General features: G+C 40.8%; 1 protein-coding gene across 5 annotated transcripts in view; it reads left to right on the top strand.

Moving 5' to 3' along the window:
- Nucleotides 1-53: 53 nt before the first annotated feature.
- The window catches only part of fam13a (family with sequence similarity 13 member A), a 52292-nt gene continuing 32625 nt past the window's right edge, over nucleotides 54-19720 (top strand). The window contains exons 1-8 of one of the 5 annotated variants that reach the window (XM_047579204.1): nucleotides 54-158; nucleotides 3841-4036; nucleotides 6401-6610; nucleotides 9327-9504; nucleotides 11009-11150; nucleotides 13464-13547; nucleotides 14292-14378; nucleotides 19148-19383. In XM_047579204.1, coding sequence (XP_047435160.1) covers nucleotides 132-158; nucleotides 3841-4036; nucleotides 6401-6610; nucleotides 9327-9504; nucleotides 11009-11150; nucleotides 13464-13547; nucleotides 14292-14378; nucleotides 19148-19383 — 1160 coding nt within the window. In that variant the 5' untranslated portion in view covers nucleotides 54-131. The remainder of the gene's footprint in view (nucleotides 159-3840; nucleotides 4037-6400; nucleotides 6611-9326; nucleotides 9505-11008; nucleotides 11151-13463; nucleotides 13548-14291; nucleotides 14379-19147; nucleotides 19384-19720) is intronic. The other 4 variants (XM_047579205.1, XM_047579207.1, XM_047579206.1 and 1 more) reach the window with 4 other exon arrangements.

The following is a 19720-nucleotide window of genomic DNA, read 5'->3' as shown; positions in this document are numbered from 1 at the left end:
CAAGAGTGTGTCCTGGAACAGAGTGAGGAGGACAGGAGGAGGAGAAGGAGGAGGAGGAGGAGGAGGAGGAGGGAAGACAGCGGCACTTTTCCCCTCATCTTTGCCTCTGCCAGAGTTTCTCCCGTGGAAGAATGGGGGCTGGAGCTATGACCATCTGTGTGAGTAGAGGCTGTGAAGCCAGGGTTGGTTTAAAGACTTCCCATTCAACCAGTGATTAAGAGTTAAAGAATGTAAAGCAAGACTGTGTTGCTTACGCTCTTTTGTGACAGTGTGTTTTGGAAGATCTGGTCTTTTTTTTCTTTAAAAAGAAGGGACAAATCTCTTTTCCTGAAATAAAACAGGACACAAAAATGGATAGGAGGGTAAAAATGAACGCTTTCTCTTCTGCTGTAAAGAAATTAACGTCTTTACCAGTAATCTTCACCTGCATATTGTAAAAACAGTTCATGAGAAAACATGAAAACACACTGTAAGCTTTGTGTTTTTCACGTTTTTCCGCCCACGAGCTGTAATTTGTTCCTGGTAAACACAGAAAGAACGCCTCGGTGATGTCACTTTTACGACATGTGCTGAATGGAAATAATGTCTTTGTTTGCATAAGCCTGGGTTTTCTGTATTTTTTTTTTTTCTTTTGAATTTTTTTTTAACTCTGTGCCTGCAGCAGCAGATTCTTTGGGCCCAGCAGCTGTTGCTTTGCTGTGACTCTGGTTGCTTTTGCCACCAGTTGCTGCAACGGCCACCCACTTTGGTAGAGAGAGGCTGGGAGGAGGGGAGCGGAGGGCAGGAAAAGGAGGACACATGCTCGGGCTTGCTATCCCCTTCACGAGCAAGTAGAAGACACGGGTAGATGTCCTGTCGTGACAGAAGTTGGCTTGTGTTAAAAAAAAAAAACGCACACAAAAAAACTTGCTCAGTCATTTTCTTTGCAGACAAACGTCCCCACTAGACACTTGGTTCGAGACCAAGTCATTAACCTCAACCCCACAACAATACCTTCACTTTTTCAGTGTCAGAAGTTGCGGCGTGAAGACATTTAAAAGGGACGGGGGAGGGGATGAGGATTATTAGGAGAAACACAGCAGGACCTCGTGTTAAACAATAGAGTCGATTGGGTGCTAACAGTATGTGTTTCCCTTTACGCTCGGCTGCTGGACAACTTCAACGACAACAACAAAACAAAAACTCAAAGTCGACTTTAACTCTGCAGAGGGATCCTGGGATACGTAGAGTGTGACTTTTATACGCTCAGTTTACTTTCACGCCAAAGTAGTGTCAAAAGCATGCATGTTTGCAAACTGTCCCGCTTTAAACACATTTTTAACACGTGGTGTGAAGGCGGGAACACATACTGTATGTAAAGTGATCCTCTTAGAACTGTTTTCTGAATGGGAAACGTGCTGAATTTAAGTTGTCGTGGCACGTGTTCGCTAGATGCTACAAAACCACGAATCATGGTCACAGTTTAGGTTTGTCTATGGGCCTTAGGTGGCATATTCTCATTACCTCATTATTCAACCATTACCTCTTTATTGTGATCATCACAGTAATCACAGTACATCTAATAAATTACGTTCTGTATTAAAGCACTGAGACTGATCGCCTGTACGTTTTCCTTTTGTTGTTGCGTGTCTCCTGTTAACGCTGTTGATCACGGTTTGGTTTTGGTGTGCATGCAAACAGAGCAGGCCTGCGTGGGGCTGTGTGTGTGTGTGTGTGTGTGTGTTTGTGTGAATGATGACTGAAGACAGATTTTGGGACATCTGTTCAGTGAGGCGTATCACAGTCAGACTGGGCTCAGACCGGCTTAACTCTTTAACACCTGCAGCAGTAGTACGACGGGAGACCAGTTTGATTTCCTGTATCGTTCAAAACAAAACCTGACAATCTAAAGGTTAATAGTGACCATTAAAACGTTGAGTATTTTAAACGGTCATAATTAAGCCCATGCTATGAATCGTCTGCATCATACTGGAATTAAAAGTTAATAATGTCCAGTATATTGTCTGATCTGAAGATATAATAAGTCTATTATATTAAAACGTACAAATGTTAGTTTATTCTACATCTGTGCATCTCAAGCATCTGTCTGTACAGTCAGAATAACAATTAAAGCGTACTCTGCAGGTGCAGCATCTGCCGTGGTAAAGATCTTCCCTCCTTAGACCTCATCTCAGCACCATCTGCGAGGTGGGCTTTATAATCAGCTGACCTGACTGTGGCACAAGCCTGAGCCCATTCTGTCTAAAGAGAATTAAGTCACTGGCACTTCTTCGCCCACTTCTACCGTCCAGGCTCAGTAAACTTCTCATTGTGGCCAAATTACGGCTGAGGACTCTCATTCACAGTGCTGGGTCAGTTCACTTGTTTGAAGCTGTGAGCACGGGAATGACAGCACGTCACATGGTGCACTCGTAACTATGGCTACGACTCGAATTCTGTGTTGCTCGGAAGTGCAGGAAGTCTTTTTGTCCACGCTATGTGTGTACGAATCCTGCTTCTGGTTTGTGGGACTAAACTATCGTGCTCTTTGTACCGACTCAACAGAGACGGCAATGAGTAACACTGCAGTTAAATATACCAAATACAAAACAGAACTAATGGTTCCTCGTTGATGGGAGATAGAGACAACAGGAGAGCAGCTTGTGCAGCCTGGATCTATAGGAAAAGGAAGCGAGCATGTGGCCCTGTTTGTCTTGATAAGATATCAGGTAAGACAGCTGGTGGAGTCACACACTGAAGGCAATCAGAGCACAACAGTACTATAAAGTAACTAAGTATATAAACTCAACTACTCTTCCTAAGTTAGTTTGTAGTTACCTGTACTTTTGAGTATTGCAGATTTTTACTACTTTTATTTCACTTGAGAGGAAAATGTACTTTTGACACCACTACATACAAGTTAGAATAACAAATCATGCTTTAATGTAATAAATATAAGGGAAGTTTAAGAAATGATGTGTTTGGATGTATATTAGGCTATAGAACGGTATTTAAAGTATTCAGCTCAAGCAGCTACAAAGATCCACTAATTTAATAAAAGAATGGGGCAGTAAGGTGTATATTTAATATAAATATGTATAAATGCTATATTTTATATATGAGTATTTGTATATTCATTAATAAATAGCATTTCTGCTTTCCTTGAGTAAATGATCTGAGTTGTTAGTTAACACAGAATTCGAAGTATATTGAATCACATTTATTTCTTGAAGATGCCTAAGCTTCACCACTATTGTCGAACATTATTTTAACTACAATCTAAGTATAGGCTCTAAAATATTATGATTTGATCATGGGGACATACTTTTTCTCCCTCAATGAACATTTAGTTTGCAAAGTGTGACTGTGTAGACACATCCACAGACCCCCGATAGGTTCAGAGAAGATTTCCACTGAAACATCCTTATCTGCCTGTCTTTTTCAGATCTGTTATCTATTATCCATCCAGATTAATATTCATGATAACTGTTCTCCTCACCTGAGCGTATGCATGTGCTTGTCTACATGTGGCTATCGGTGTAGGTGTCACTCTGACAATGCCTTTAACCAAAGGTGTTGCATGGTAACCTGATATTTGTCGTAGCAACACATGCACAGCCTGCCCTCCCCTTCCTCTTCTTTCCAGGTATCAGTACACTCTGTCCTCTAAGAGCATGGCAGCATGACGACAAGAGATGTGCACGCAATGGACTCCGCAGAGTCACCATCACCAGCTCCACACACATGTTTTAGTCTGTGGAGTGGAGCGAGCAGAGTGGATTTACCTCCTCCTGTTCTGTGTCTAACCTGATGGTGCCCATGGTGTCAGTGGCTGACTGCTGCTCTCTGATCTCCCTGCAGCACAACAAGACAGCAGTGCTCGTTAAGGAAGACATGAAGAAGATGGTCCAGATACCCATACTGAGACCGAGGACAGTGGCGGTCAAGCACACCAAGTTGTTTGGAGCGTCCCTTTTGGAGCTGCAAGAAAAGGGTCTGGTGGTGGATGGAGTACCAGCGGTGGTGCGGTGGATGGTGGAGCATCTTCGCAAGCATGGTGAGGAAAAGACATATTAGAACAAAATAAAATACACTTGTCTGCTACTTCATTGGGTACAAATAAGTCTTTCTTATACATTAGTCCTCCAACTCTTGTTTTAATTAATTAGTTTATTTTATTTCCCCTTTTGGTCCCTCATGGGAAAGTTTCAGTCAGTGTTCTAGGCTAAATAATAGAAGTAGAAACAGCACAACAAACTACAGCCTCAAAAATGACTATACAGTTGAATTATCATCTATCTGAAAATCTTTCAGCGTAAATTCAAGATTATAACATGCATGAAGGGGAATTTAGTGCAGAACTGTTGCAGGTAGAAATGTAGGGAATGATCATCTCAACTTCATGGCAAACCATTGTGCAAATTGTGCAAAGCTGATGTATTTTCACTCTTACATGTATTTATTTAATTTACAACATGGATATGCAAGGAAACCTTTCCAAATTATGTGATTTAATAGTGCTAATTAGATTATACGAATCAAAAGTTTTTCAAAGAAGAACTTGTCTAATAGAAACCAATCATGTTTTTAATGCAGAAAAACTGCTCAGCGTACATTTAAAATTATTATCAAGGATTTTTAAGTTAAATAGCAAAAACTGGAAAACACACTCACTACTCTGTTGACCTACTTTTTTGTATGATTTCTGTAGTTCTTCTGTTTGTCCACTAGATGGTGGTGGTGTACGAATTTGGAGCTCATTCATAGTAATTGAAGTCCGGTACTTTAAACCGTTTAATATAAATATAGAGAGAAATCATTAGTTCATCCGGGCTATAACTAATATTCAATATTTAAAGTAAAACTAAATAAAGGTACTTTCTCTTCACAACCAGTATCTTGGCAATCTAGAGAAGGACAGTTGCGTACACAGGGACTATTTCTTGGGCAGAAATAAGTACAGAATAACTTGTTGTAAGAAGTATTGTATTAATCCGCCGTTACTAAAAGGAATAACGGAGACTGGTAACTTCAAATAATAACATATTAAAAGAAAGTGAATGATAACACAGAGCTAGACTTAAGTGAGAACAACAAATACTACCACTAAAATATTATTCAGCAGTTCTACATACTCTCGCCGATAGAGTATTAATAACATTTGACTGACAAACCTCACCGTATCACCACAATGCGGCAGAGGTAAGGTTGTAAAGCACTTGTTATTAACTCTTGTTAATCTCTGTTAATCATTTCTTATTAACTCCGTTAACAAGTCTTTTAATAAGAGGTTGTTTGTATTTTTATACGGTCAGTGGAAGGAATAGTGTCCATTTTTTTTATCCAGGTGTGATGCCAATTAGCGGCTAACTGCTAGTAAAACGCAAACGGCCTTAGCTAACTTTAGCAAAGTTACACGTTAGCAGGTTTTAAATATACAAAAATTAAAAGGAATATTTTTCCATTTTACTATGACACATTACTCTGCAAATGTTAAGCAAAGACTAGTTAATTGCTACCAATGATACACGTTTACATTACATATACCTTAAATGGTTTTGCTAGGCCTCTGGTTACCGCCAGGCTAATATCCCGATACTGATATCGATACTTCTAGATGCCTACTTGTTTATATGAAAATATCGATTTTTACAATGAATAATTGTGAATGTAATTATGAAACATCTATTTTATGCCTCTGTATAAGATTTAAACAAGCTGACAAATATCAAACTTCTCTTTAATCGGAGCAATTAAAAACAATCTGTGCAAATCAACAAGTCAACTGAAAATCTGAGTAAACCACATCACACAAACAATCGATATAACGCTTATTGGACCAGACAGAGTGGTTTTCAGGTTAGAATTGGACAGAACTTGAACTTTAACAACAAAGGTCACATTCTATGTTCTTTATCACTTCCTATTTATATGTTTTTTTTTATGAAACAACGCATCATCTACGTGTACATGCGTGTGGTTATGTATTTCCACTGTATACCTCTGTATTTAAGGGTTTCCATGGTCTGTCTCTTCCTCTCACACTTCCTTTTAACTTTTTTTAGACTCGATTACAGATTCGGTCATGAAAGTATTAATATTTTGATGTGAAGAGCGACTCTGAAAACACACGTCTAGATCGGAAGTATTACTATTTGTGGATTGATAGGTCACCAAGGTCACCAAAAACATAACTTTTATGTTAATGCTAATATAGACAAAAAAGTGTTTAACTTTGCCGGGTACATGTTTTTAGAGGTGATGAGATACTCTCTAGTTCTCTCAGGGTGGACTCACATTACCAACACACAGTAAGTCTTGATCATACTGCCATTCCTAGTAAGTGAGTAAGTCAGTCTTTTACTTGGTAATTGGTTTCCTGGCACTTACTCGCATGTGTGTTCTTGTGTTTACCTTCCAGCGCTGCATCAGGAAGGCCTGTTCAGAGTAAACGGGAATGTCCGTGCTGTGGAGACCCTGAAGCAGCGCCTGGAGAGTGGTGAGGATGTGGACAATCTCTCTGCGTCGGACTCCTGTACCGTGGCCAGCTTGCTCAAACAATATCTCAGAGATCTGCCAGAGGGTCTGGTAGACTCAAAAGTCCAACGGGCGCTGATACAGCACTACCAAGGTACAACACTAGCCTGTGATCCCTTATTATCACCTTATGTGCTGGTTTGTTTTCTAGAATAATCCGACCAGCTGATGTAGATCAGGTTTTATCTTTTTATTGCCATCATGTGACACATATCCATAATTTGATGGATATTAATACCCTCTCAAGTCTAGTGAATATGTGGACCATGATTCCGACCGGCTATCTTTAGGTGATGGAATAAACTTTTAGCAGCGTGACCGTCTGCATCAGACAGTTCATATAAAGGCACTCCTGAGCGTGTGTGAGTCTGTGTGATGTAAAGAGGGATGGACCTTATATTTTTGGTGACAATCCTTTAGGTCATAGAAGGAAAAGTGAGTCATGTGCAAGGAGAAGTGTCTGTGCTCATTTTAAACTCTCCTCCTCTGCTACTTTTTGCTTTCATAGGCCACATTAATATCAGCCTGATTTTTCAAGAACTATGGCCAAATACTGCATTAGAAATAGGGATGGGCATTGGTAAGATTTTATTGATGCTGATGCCATTAGATTCTTTATCGATTCGCTTATCAATTCCTCCTGTGTTAGGCGTTCGTGATTTCGTGTAAACAACAGAATTTTATTGAGTTTATAAACCAGAGATAAGAGCTTGAGTAAGTAAGCACTGGATCCTCACTAGCACTGCTCTGCTGACACTTAGCGGCAGGTGCAATCGTTGACCGGAGATTGGCAAACACATGGCACTCTCGGTATTTAATGCTGTGCGTCGACAAATACTTTAGGATGTTGGTGGTGCCGCCCTTGCTTAAAATTACAGTGCTGCATGAATTGCACGTGACGCTCTTACAGTCGCTTACAGTCACTTTCGAACGTTTCAGTCTCTCCACCATTGCGTCTTCCTTGTCGTCACGTGAAGTGAATAACGCGAAGATTCGGCATCGGCATGAACACAGTCGATAAGCATGAAGGCCAATAATGTCGATGAATTGAACCAGTTGTTCGATGCTCATTGTTAATTGGCTCCTTTCTGTAACTACAGAATAAAATTATATTGGTGGGGTTTGTAACATAGTTTTGGCTTTGATATTTGGCAAAAGTTTGAAGCTGGACGGATTCGCTTTCAGGTTAATGGATCTGTAATGAATAACAGTATGCTTATAGAGAGACTACCCGGAATATGAGTATCTTCATAGTTGGAAGTATATTAACAAAATTGACAATGGCTTCAAAGGATAGTAACATTATAAGTGAGGCTGTTGCCTGAAATGAAAATGTCCAGCTTTGTATCACGAAGGTGGGACGCTGTGATATGTTTTTACTGTTTGGATCTTGCTTAGGTAATGTGGTATATACTTAATTCAGTGTAATGATTGATCGATGATACTGACGTAGTCATGCAGCATGTGGGTTTGGTGAATGGTACAATATTTGGCAGAGTTCAATGTGCCATCACAGGCAGTGAAATAACCAACACCAGCAGCATTCCCCATCCCTGATATTGCCTCCACCGCTTTTGACAGTAGGTACTGTACATGCTGGAGATAATGCTTGGCCTGGCCTTCTGTGTACCCTCACATTAGCAGGAGGAAGATAACGCTGGAAACTGGACTCATCTAACCACAGAATCTTCTTCCAGTTACTGACTGTATATATTCTTGTGTGCTTGGGCCCAACGATGTCAGGCTAACCTCTGTCTCTCATTGATCAGAGGCTTCTTGACAGCCTTGTAAGACCTTAAGCCATCATCTATCTGCACTTTCTGATGATCTTGTGGCAGCTGTATCCTTCCTGGCTAAGAATCTCTATCTTCTGTATCTTGTTTCCTGCGTAAGGTTCCTTGTTTTAGCCAAATATACTGGCTTTATATAGAGACAAAGCACGGCAGCAGAAATATGTGTCAATCATGGCCTTCATTAGTTAATCACTGGTATCAAAATGACTCAATACTCAAGAATTTCTTATGTATTTTTATGGAATCAATCAATTTTAAGTTTTTAATGAGTGTTTTAAGATTTGTTTGCTGTTTTATCTGTGTTAACATGTTAACTACTTTGACTTTGGTCCAAATAAATCAGAATTTTCTTCTGCCGATATTTTTATACATCTATATATATCGTTTCATATTGTTCTGAGCAGCGTGGCGTACTGTGATTGTGCATTTTGTCTTTCCTTGATATTATTTGCATCCTGCTTGTCTCAGCTGTTTTAGGAGCAGCTGTGAGCGCTCCAAGCCATCATTGCCCTCTTCCACCACTGCACACTGAGACAGACGCACATACACCCACGTAGACGTATGCACTCTCAACGTTTGCGTCATTCAGTCATTCAGGATCAGCAGTCATATCCGTTTATCCAACTGTGACCCAATTATGTACCCCAAGTAATAGCATCAACATATTTTCAGGCTCTTTGCTGTAATACTCATGTATTACGAGTCGCAGAGAGCAGGTGAATGGAGCCTGCTATGCATGGGCTGTAATAAAATCATGATGCTATGGGTTTGAATGTTGTTTACCGAAAGTCTGTTTAGTTTTACATATTGTGAACAACTCTACAGGAAATTCCTCGTTTCGCTCTCCGCTGGTTATTTCACTTTTGGTAAATAGACCTGAGCAAAATGCAAATTTTGTGAAATTGCGTCAAGCACAGGTGAAGTTATTATTTCTGAGTAAAAAACAACACAAGCCCCCCCAAAAAAACCTGCCGAAACCTCACCTTTGTTCTCTTTTGATCTCTTGTGTGTCTGTAGAGTGCGGTGAGGATGATTCCTGGTCAGACATCAGAGATCTGCTTCAGCAGCTTCCAGACATCCACCACAGCCTCCTGCGTTACCTCTGCCACTTCCTCACCGTTGTGGAGAGCAAGCAGGAGGACAACCGCATGACTGCCTTCAACCTCGCCACTGTGTTCGGACCCAGTGTCTTCCAGTGAGTCGATAATTTTTAAGGTGGATGTGATTAAACCTTTGAAAAGAAACAAACCTTGGAAGTACTTACACGTATTGGCTAACGCTCAAGGGAAATATCTATCTCCTTCTGTTTTCATCCTCATTAGTGGTATTTGAGCTTTTTCATTTGACCAAAGGGAGAAGAAAAGTACAGTAAACCAAAAAAAAACAAGCAAGACACAAACAGTGATCTTTGTACTGGCGGTTAAAAGAAGAAACAAGAGGAAATCAAACTTGTTGCAATGACTGTGGTTATTTCACGATGTTAGTTACACCAGCAACGTATTATACTGTTACATTTGTAAATATCTGACAGTGTTTCAGGTTTTTATACCAGCCTACTTCAGTGTGTTAATATCCTCAAAGGATAAGATTCTTGAAGTTTGATGCCCTCTCTGTGGCCGTTCTGAAATATTTATATTGCCGCATTTAAATAATAACATGAAGCAGTTTAGTTTACACTCTATACAGACAGTCATTAAAAAAGCTTTATCCTAGTAATGACCCAATAAACACCTGTTTATTGGGTCATTACATTACAGTATATGCGATGCCTGCATTTCGTTTGATGCCCAGTTCTCTGTCAAAATGTTCGTCCAGCAGGTGGTGCTGTAGCTTATTTAGTGATAGTCTCCTTCTGAAGCTTAATTATTCCTGGAAACAAGAGCCTTTCTCCTTAATGTCCCATTAATACAGTTATCTGTATTTATGTTTATACTTCTTTGCCACCGCTACATATTAACCCCTGAAACCATTTGTTCAAGTCTGAATGATAATAATAAGAGGCGGCACTTCGTAGATTATAATAACATAAACAGAGTGTGGAATTTATCAGATAAATTTATCAGATTCCTACACGATAACATTGAGTGATTGTCTAAACCTCTAAAGGCTGTGAAACTTCCCTGACCGTAATCTATTTTCAGATGTTACTGTGATGTTCAAAAATAAATGATGCTGTCAGCATCGGATCTACTGAGCTACACATCTGTTCTTTTTTCCGACGGCCTCACTGAGTCAAATCCTACTCGTAAATTCCTCAAGCGATATCTCTACTGTTCTCCGGGCTGGTGACTGGTGGCCTCCTCCAGTGATAAACTGATGTGATCACGCTGGGCATCCTGCACGGAAATAGGATCAAGTTTAAAAAGAATCCCCACTAGACATCCTTTCATACTGTACAACCTGTTCTCTTCCCTGGTCCGTGTGAGTGTGTGTTGGGGTTATATAATTAGGCCTATAGTTAAGCCTACAACCCAGTGTGCATCTCACACAGCTGTTCACTATCATGAGATATCGTGCCGAATAGGGAAGCTGATTCAGGTTATAGAGCTGATGACTAATTCTCAGTTTCAGTACCAAGATGACTGTTGAACTATTCAACCGTATTCCCCGTTGCTACGGCCATGTTTAAAAATGTGATTAGATGTCATCTGATTTACTTCTTTTTCTTTTTAAAATGGTTTCATCTTCCTCTTTTGCAGCGTTGCTCCCACTTTCGAAGCAATGAAGGACCAAAATATCTGTAACAAGATCATGATCAAACTCATCCAGAACTACAGCAGCATCTTTGAGACCAGCACAGACAAAGACGACCACACAGAGTCGACGCTCATCGTCGTCAAGGTGTTGTATAATCGCCAGAACACTAGAGCCCCATATGCTAATATTAATATGAAATAGAAGGGTGTTGATGGCCATTACGGTATCCGGTGAAGCTTTTTCTTATGGTTGTGTGTCTCTTCAGTGGCCTGCATAGAAAATGCTGTAGCCCGTTGTCCACCGGCCCAGAACTACGTGTTATAGTGATTGGTCTGAAATGCGTTTGCTTTGTTCGCGTGTCTTGTTGGACTGACAAGCACAGAAAATTCTCCCTCCTCCAGCCTCCCACACATACTTAGACGTCCTCTCTCTTCTACTGTGTTGTCATTCGCCATTGTTTGAACTCCGCATATAAGAAGAGGAACTCTCTAGATGCCAACTGTAGGTTTGAGGCACAGAGCGATGTCGCCACACGTGATGAACCACGCTTAAGACCAACAACCGTGGGTCACATGTTGTGAGCGTGCTCTTTAAACCAAGTGCTCCCTCTCTGACCTGTGATCTCACCCTCTGACCATCCAACTGGACCTGTGATGGTTATAAATACGGGCTTATATAATGCAAGGCTGAAAACTCAATAAGTATTGATCTTATATCACCGCCTCGCAGGAAGGGTTTCCTTACAGGTGGCTTTTTTAGTCCGTGGTTGTGGATTTCTATTTGCTGCTTCGATGATGGGTGTTGTTTTTATCGATTTGCTGGTTAGTCCGGGCTGCTTGCTGTGCTGGCAGCGTTTCATTGCTGGATCTATAGCTTCCTCAGGAGCTGTAGTCAGAAATAAACCAAACCAAACCATCCGTTTGGTAAAAAAGAAACGTGACTCAAAACTAAAATCCAGGTGATGAATTGATGATTGATGTAGAAGCAAAACAGGAGTCAGATTGTAAAATGAAAACAAGTACATTTTAATAGCTCTTCATGACTGTTATGTTTATGTTGAAACAGTGGGGAAAAATGGTCTTAATTCAAAATGTTATAGAAAATGGCGTTTCAGAATAAAAGAAGCAGAAATGAAAAGCACAAAAATTAAATGAAAACACATTCAAATCAATTATTTTAGACTAATGTTGAATACCATGACCTTCATGCTAGAATATGTTGAATTTTACGAGTGTACCAGGTGGACTAGCAAGTGAGCATATAAACATGCTGAACAAATATTCCTCTCAGTGGTTTTTATATGGCTCCGTCCATATAAAATATCAAATTGCACCCGGAGTGACCTCATTTGAATGTAAACAAACTAAGTGTCCAACACGTAGAGAATCTGGGTTGTTCTTTGAACACACCAGCCACTTTAGCACGCGTGCAGCATGCACAACATTTTTTATATTATTATTATTATTATTATTATTATTATTATTATTGACCAGCGCAGTAGGTGTTCTCAAAAGTTAATTTGAGAGGAATAGTTATTTTTATACTCAACAAAATACAAAGTCTTGTCTGCGTTTCCCCTGTAGGAAAAATAATTCTTCACATCAGTGTACGGACATCAACAAGATCTAGTTTGCTGATTGATGATGACTGGGTTGGGGGTAAAACGTGACAGTGGTCGTCTGATGACCGGGGAGCGACGCTGAGTTTGACCTCTGACTTTTCCTGTCACTGCATCTATCCATCTATTTTAAACACCATTCTACATAGTTTTCTTTCACCCACGTGACGCTGCGCTCGTCGTCTATCATTTTACAGATTAAGCCATCGCATGCGGCTTCATGATGTTATAGATTCAGATTCAGTAGCGGACTTTAACAATGTGTTTTTTTTGTTGCCTTTTCAAATATCAGTGCTGAGTTGTGCTGTATGTGCGTGTGATGTCATTGCAACCAGAGACCGCGCTGACCCGTGGGACATCCCTCCGTCAAAAAATATCGCCTTACAAACTAACATGCGAAGCTGCACAAAAACACTGACACACATGCAGACACACGCATAACCCGCGGAGGCCCCCCGCTGACCTGACCTTCCTTGCAGCTCCTTTGAACACGTACGGTGCGATCACCGCCCTCGCCGCTGCCGTTGGTCGCAAAACGCTGACGAGCGAGAGGTTTGCATGGTTCGCGTTTATGCGCGTGTATGTGTTTGAGGTTGACGACTCCTTAAAATCTATTCATGTCTCTGTTGTCGTTAGGGACTTTCAGAAGAAAAACAAATACTCACATACCCTTTTAAATGATCCCCCTGGTTGTAAGAACATTTTCAGAGCTGCCAAATCCTGTTACAGTAATAGGAACACAGCTTTCGGGCCTCTGTCGAACATGATATGTTGCCTGTTTTGCTGTAAGACGTGGATCAATAAAGTGACCGTCTCCTTTGTCCTGTTTCTGGTCTCAGGAGGCGCATGTGACAGACGCAGACACAAAGAAGTCACCCGACCATCTCAACGCAAAGACACCGACACCACTTCCCAGGATGAAAGTGCGTGCTGAGCTTTTCGGTGGCAAGCCGGCATGTGTGCGCCTTTGTTTGTGCAAATAATGCTCCACAGTGTGTGTACCTGTTGTGGAAGCTTTTTGTCTGGGTCTGTCTGCTGGGAAATGCAGTGTTGTTGTTTACGCCTGACATTCCAGGGTCAAACTTGCACGAACCCTTCAAATTCCCTTACACAGACCTTTTTTTTTTTTTTTTTTAACACCAACCATGTGACCTGTGTGATTAACGTAACGCGGGCATGTTTTGGAAAAGCTGTTTTCCAAAACCAAAGCCGTTTCTGTGTGGCTTTATGTAAGCTCTAAAGATGTTATCAGTGTCAGGTGACTTGTGTATACTATGTGGAATGGTATGTTAAGTCACTTACGCATAAATGATGACCTTTTAAAAGAGGTTTCAAGCCCTTTGCCCCGTTCACCTTTCAGATTTGAATTTATTCATTTACGCCTGATGATATTTTGACCAATATGGGAAATTTATAGATTTATAGGGCAGATATTTCATTAGACTAGATCTAATTAGCTTGACACATAATTATGTTTTTACTACACCGCTCATTAAGCGAACAGCTTCATGATGCAGTTCATCTTCTTTTTATCCACCCAGCTGACCTTCAGTGTCTAACTTGCCCAAAACTCTTCCTGCAAATTCAGTCTTTGTTCTCTTTATGCAACTAATATTAAGTCTCATTCTCTTTATTTGTCATTTTCTTTCTACTTTTATTTTTTTAAGATGGGACACCTAAATACACCAGGAAGCGCTGAGAGCCCACACGAATCCTGCACTTACTCTCCAAAGGCGAAGACAAGGAAAAAGAAGGTACGAAAAAAGGGCTTCTCGTAACTGTGATTAACTGTTCTCACATAAGGAGTTTGGCCCGTTGGTTTATTGCAGTGACTTTTCTCTCCCTTTCCACTAAATACTTACTGCTTTCTTATCTGCTGCGTTGCTTCAGTGCTGATTAGCCTGAGGTCGTTCCTCAGACTTCCTCTGAAGCCTCTAGACGCGCTGCTCGGTCACATGATGTGATTTGATAAAGGCAATTTGCTGCAGGAAGCAAGAACACACTTATTTGCAGAGGGAGACAAACATGGAGCTGATGTGCTCTTACAACCGCGCTCTGTCAGTATAGATGAGCCCTGTCACAAAACAACGTCATTTGGCCATTGATTTGAGGGCAGTTACAGCCTGGATGTTTCCTGTTTGTGCACAGGTTTTAGAAACGGAGCTCTGGACTCTTTTATTTAGATCAGGCATGTCATCAGGAGAGTGGCATCATTTAAAGTACATTTTTAAGTTGGAATCCCCTTTAATGCCACGAGTTTTTGTTCTTTATTGTTTTGGCAGTAAGTTCTTTTGAGGTTAACTCCAGCTATCAGACGAACTGAAATGATCTCACTGTGGTTGTTTCAGAGACAGGTTAAACAAAGAGCTGGTGTCTGAAACGGGCTCATATCAAGACTGGTGTCACTGCAGAGATAAAAGAACTGCTGACTGACATTCAGATAAGCTCAGGAAGGTAAAGACGTCTGCTGATGAAGGATGTTTGCCTCCATCAATAGTCAGTGAATAATCTTTTTATTATAATATTTTTCAAGGTTCAACTTTGACCTTCCAGCATAGATTTTAATGCCCTTTGGACTCATTGTGTGAGTAAGTGGACACCTGCCATCTATGCCTCGAGTTAAACTGAGGTACGGTACTGAGGTTTTATTATAATGCAAACACATCTGAAAAGGCAGTATACAATATATGTGTGTGTGTGTGTGTAAATGTTAAAAGATAAAATTTGATCAATAAGTGGGTTCATAAAAGTTTAATCTAGCCATCACATGCGTTTCATTCTGACGATGTTTCGCCAGTGACATGATTGTTGTTTGGTTCTTTGTGAAGCGCGGTACAGTTATTAATTTACTTAAATCTGTTAAATTTACCTACAGATGATACATTGGCTTCACATACAAGTAGCATAATGGCTAGCTCAATTAGCAGCGGGCTGATGACAGAAGGTATAATAATAATAATAATAATAATAATACATTTTATTTGTGGGAATCTTTCAAGCACTCAAAGTCACTTTACATGAAACTGTGCCACATACAATGGACATAAAACAGATTAACGTGTGTAACAATGAGCTTAGGTGGGGTAAGCTATTTTAAAAAGATGTGTTGCTGAATGCTCCAGAGGCGTGGAGCTGAATGATCTGAAACCAGTGGTGGACACATGGAGGATCTGAGAGTATGTGTAGTTGGAGAGGTTCAGGTAGATATGATGGAGCTTGGTTGTGATAAAGCCTGGAAAGTAAATAGCAGGATCTTGTACAATGTGGGATTTTATTGGAAGCCAGTGGAGCTGCTGAAGGACCGGCGGCAATGTGGTTCATGGAGGGAGTTAAGGTGATGATACGAGCTGCTGTGTTATGGACCAGTTGAAGTTTGCAGAGACACTTGGACATAAACCAAAAAGAACAGAGTTGCGCTGGTTGATGTTTGAGGTAAATCGTAAATCTGCCATAACAACAGCGGCCGTAAAAGAGAAATCCACTGATGATGCATCAAAGGCGTTTCCTGAGAAGTTAAAAGGTGCCTTTCTTTATTTTCTCTGATCTGTGGTGGCGTAGTATTTGTAAAGCATTGACCTCCAGTGAATTAGGAAATATTCAGATGTAATTAATCTTTATAAACTATTAGTTAGCAATTCATTTTCTGCCTTTAAAAATGTAAATATATAAATTACACTGTATGAAGTTGCACATAGTTCAAATTATTTTTCATAGTCTCCATTTTCAGTTTCATAGTCGTATTTCCCAAAGTCTTCATGTTATTTATAAGAAGAATCTCTCAACTAAAAAACAGTTCACTCCACCACCGGAAACAACCATGCGGATTTCATTCGGTGGTTGCTACTAGCAACAGCACGTTAGACTGAAGTGTGGTAAACTAACTTTACAGGAGTTGCTACTAGTTGAGCCCATCAGCACGAATGTCCACGCACTGATTCTTCGAAATCTCTTGATCTCTTTCAGTGTTTACGAGAAGGTAATTTGCCCCCTCACTGATTTCTCAAGTGATTCATCATCTCAGTAATTATTAGCTTTTATGGGTCCAATCCCCAAACACTCCCGTGCAGCCCATGACTCTTCGAGACGGGCAGGTTTCACTTCTTACTACTGTTGAAGACAAGCTCACTTGACAGGGAGATTTCTTTTGATCGATCACTACTCGCATACCACAACTAGAGCTACAGCGGTAACACTGTGAGGCAAAGGTGTTGTAAGTCTGTTAAATACTCAAGTAAGTATGTGAGTAAGCCTCGGGCCAGGCTGCTTGTTTGTTGGTTTGTGTGGCATCACGCCCACCTATCCACTTTTACTGGAGAGCCCTAAACACATCTGCTGTGTGTTTGTCTGATTTATGAGGCCATTAAGAATGAAGCCTCGTGATCAAAGTGGCACTCCTCTGATTAGTACAACAGTCATACATGATCTTTGGACTCCAAAAGACAAACACACACAACCTCGTGTCTGATGTTGAAATAATAATAAAGCTGTTTGTCTGTGGCTTTGGCCGATCACAAAAAAAAAACATCTTATGTAAAAGAGTCTGAAAAGTGAGTTGTCACCAATCGGTGAACGTAGATCACTCAACGGAGGTGGAGGCTGTTTCCAGGCCAGCGACAGCTCACTTTTCACGGAAGCAGATTAAGGTCGAGAAAGCACACCAAAGGGAAATATTATAAGTCCTAAATGTTTTATTTGGCTTTCTTTGTGGCCTTTTAAGATTTTAATCGCAAATCTTCAAATTTTAAGTTGATCCACCGTTTAGAAACCAGGTCACATGTTCATTCTCTGCCTATTTCTCTGGCCTATTTAGGTCCCTTCTTTGTTGTTGCTCTTGTGTGAGCTGGTCTTCATCCATAGGCACAAACCAGAACCAGGAATAGACACAGTAATATGGGTCAGCGGTTAACTCTATTGAAACTGCCCGGGAGTTTTCTTTTTAGATCCGTTTCAAGTTTTCATGACTGTGCTTGAAACCTGTGTCTAGTGAGAATCGTTATACTCTGTTTAGTGGATACAAATTACCTGCATGTTAATTAAATTTACAGAAATTCAGTTAATTCATTCATTTATTTAAATAAAATGTATCTTGATAACAGATTAATTTAAAAAAAAATCTTGTACTGTGTCTAGAAATTGGAGAACTTCCTTGTTGTTATTGCTTTACTTTAGAGTAAATTGAAGAAGTTGTGAAAACTGTGTTGGGCAAGTATTTGTTAGCTTTAGCATAGCCAGGCTAGACTTTCTATTTATTTATAGTCCTACAACCAGTCAGATAAAAGAATTACATACACCATCAGAATCTCAGCATCTCATTTATCAGACAGCAGATGTTTTGCTGTATGTCGTGTAGATGTAATAACAGTGTCTTCGTCTGCTCTTTTATCTGCTACGTAGTTGCTCTGCGTCTCAGTGGACTCAGTTTGTTACATATTTGAGATAAACCCTCCTTATTTTGCGGTTCGTGTAGAAATACCAGTTCAATTGAAGACAGCTTTGAGGTATTAGGACGTGATGGAGTATTTTGCTTAACAAAGTTCTGTATATTAGAGGTTTCATTAATGTTCTTCTTATAAATACAGTCATATACAGACATAATCAGGACGCAGTCCCCTGCCTTCTCTTCCTCCGTGATGCCTCCTCACAGTGTGATGAGAAGGGCTCCAGCTCCTCTCTAAAACAACACTGATGACCACAGCCGTTTACCCAGTGTGTGTTTTTTTGTTGTGAATGACACATTTAGCTGAATCAATCACAGAGCTCCGAGGGGCAAAATCCATACCAGGTCTAGCAAAGGAAGTTTTCCTACTAATTATATGCTCAAAGATTCACCCATTAAGTGCATCAATGGGTGAATGTCTAAATGGAGGCTGCATCCAACCCATTACGTTCAACCCAAAAATGGAAATGTTCCACGGGTAATTGGTGCAAAGACAAAAACGTTAGCCTTTTAATCTACAGACAAGCCACTTTGAGCCCTGGGTGTTTCTGACCATTATTGACACTTAAGCTGCTGGTGTCAGAGCCATTTCATACTCTGCTTACCACAGCCAGCCGGCTGTTTGGCTTCAGTGTAGATGAGCAGCATCACTAGAGCCGGAGAAAGCTCTCTGACAACTTTTTATTTATTTATTTAATTATTTTTGAGCTTTTGTGTGTTATTTTTTGATAAGTAATAATGCAGAAGGGTGCTTTTCACAACGTGGCTGTAGTCAGGTTGAGGTTCTACTCCTACACGACGGTCGGCGGTTCACGCAGTTTATACCCACTCAGCGTTAGCACGGTAAGACACACAAGCTAAGCTCTTTTCTTTTCCCCTCTGCTCCTTCATTGGTTTCTGTCTCGCTCCGCAAGATCCTCGAATGCATGTTTTATTGTAACCTGAGCAAAGGTCGGAAGCTCGTGAGTGTTTTCCGCGCGTGCGCTCGATGCTATAAAACCGTTACGGGGTCGTGTATCTTTTACCTCTCGTGCTAACTCAGATTTCCTGTCACGAGACTCACTTCTGTCTGTCTCCGTCAAACAGGTGAGGAAGGGGAAGAGTGAAGGCCCGTGCCGAGTCCCCCCTCGGCCGAGTCCCTCCGCTGGGCTGCCGCATGCGAGGCCGTTCTCCATACCGATAGTTTTGCCCCTGACCTCAGGCCTGAGGAGCCCCAGCCCAGAGGCGATGGAAACGACACCTGTGCCTCCAACCTCAGACACTGGCTCTCATGTCAGCCACCTCGATGTCAGCCTCTCCGGCAGCATGGAGGGCCTCAGCAGGTCAGTGTGCCTCGTGCACTTTGACTCCAGTTCAGAAAAGTCGCACACATGAATGAATATCAGCGTGTTATTGCTGCTGTTTGATCTCAAAATGAATGATTGCCTAAAGAAAAGAGCGAAAATAGAAAAGGGTTGCTCTTTGAAAGCCACTCCTGCAGTTTTATGATTTTATTAGGATCACGGACTTATCGGCGAGTGTGATGCTTTACGACTGGTGTAAAATAAAAGCAAGGTCACGTAGTGTGAGGCGAAGCTTAAATGCTTATACCTAATGTTAAACGTTACGTCACTTGTGTTATTGTTTTGCTTCAGTGAGGAATACACAGGAAATCTTGAT

Source organism: Mugil cephalus, chromosome 2 (genome assembly GCF_022458985.1).
Source record: "Mugil cephalus isolate CIBA_MC_2020 chromosome 2, CIBA_Mcephalus_1.1, whole genome shotgun sequence".
Taxonomy (NCBI): Eukaryota; Metazoa; Chordata; class Actinopteri; order Mugiliformes; family Mugilidae; genus Mugil; species Mugil cephalus.
The sequence above is the reverse complement of the archived record's forward strand: the minus strand, read 5'-3'. Positions and strand labels throughout refer to the sequence as shown.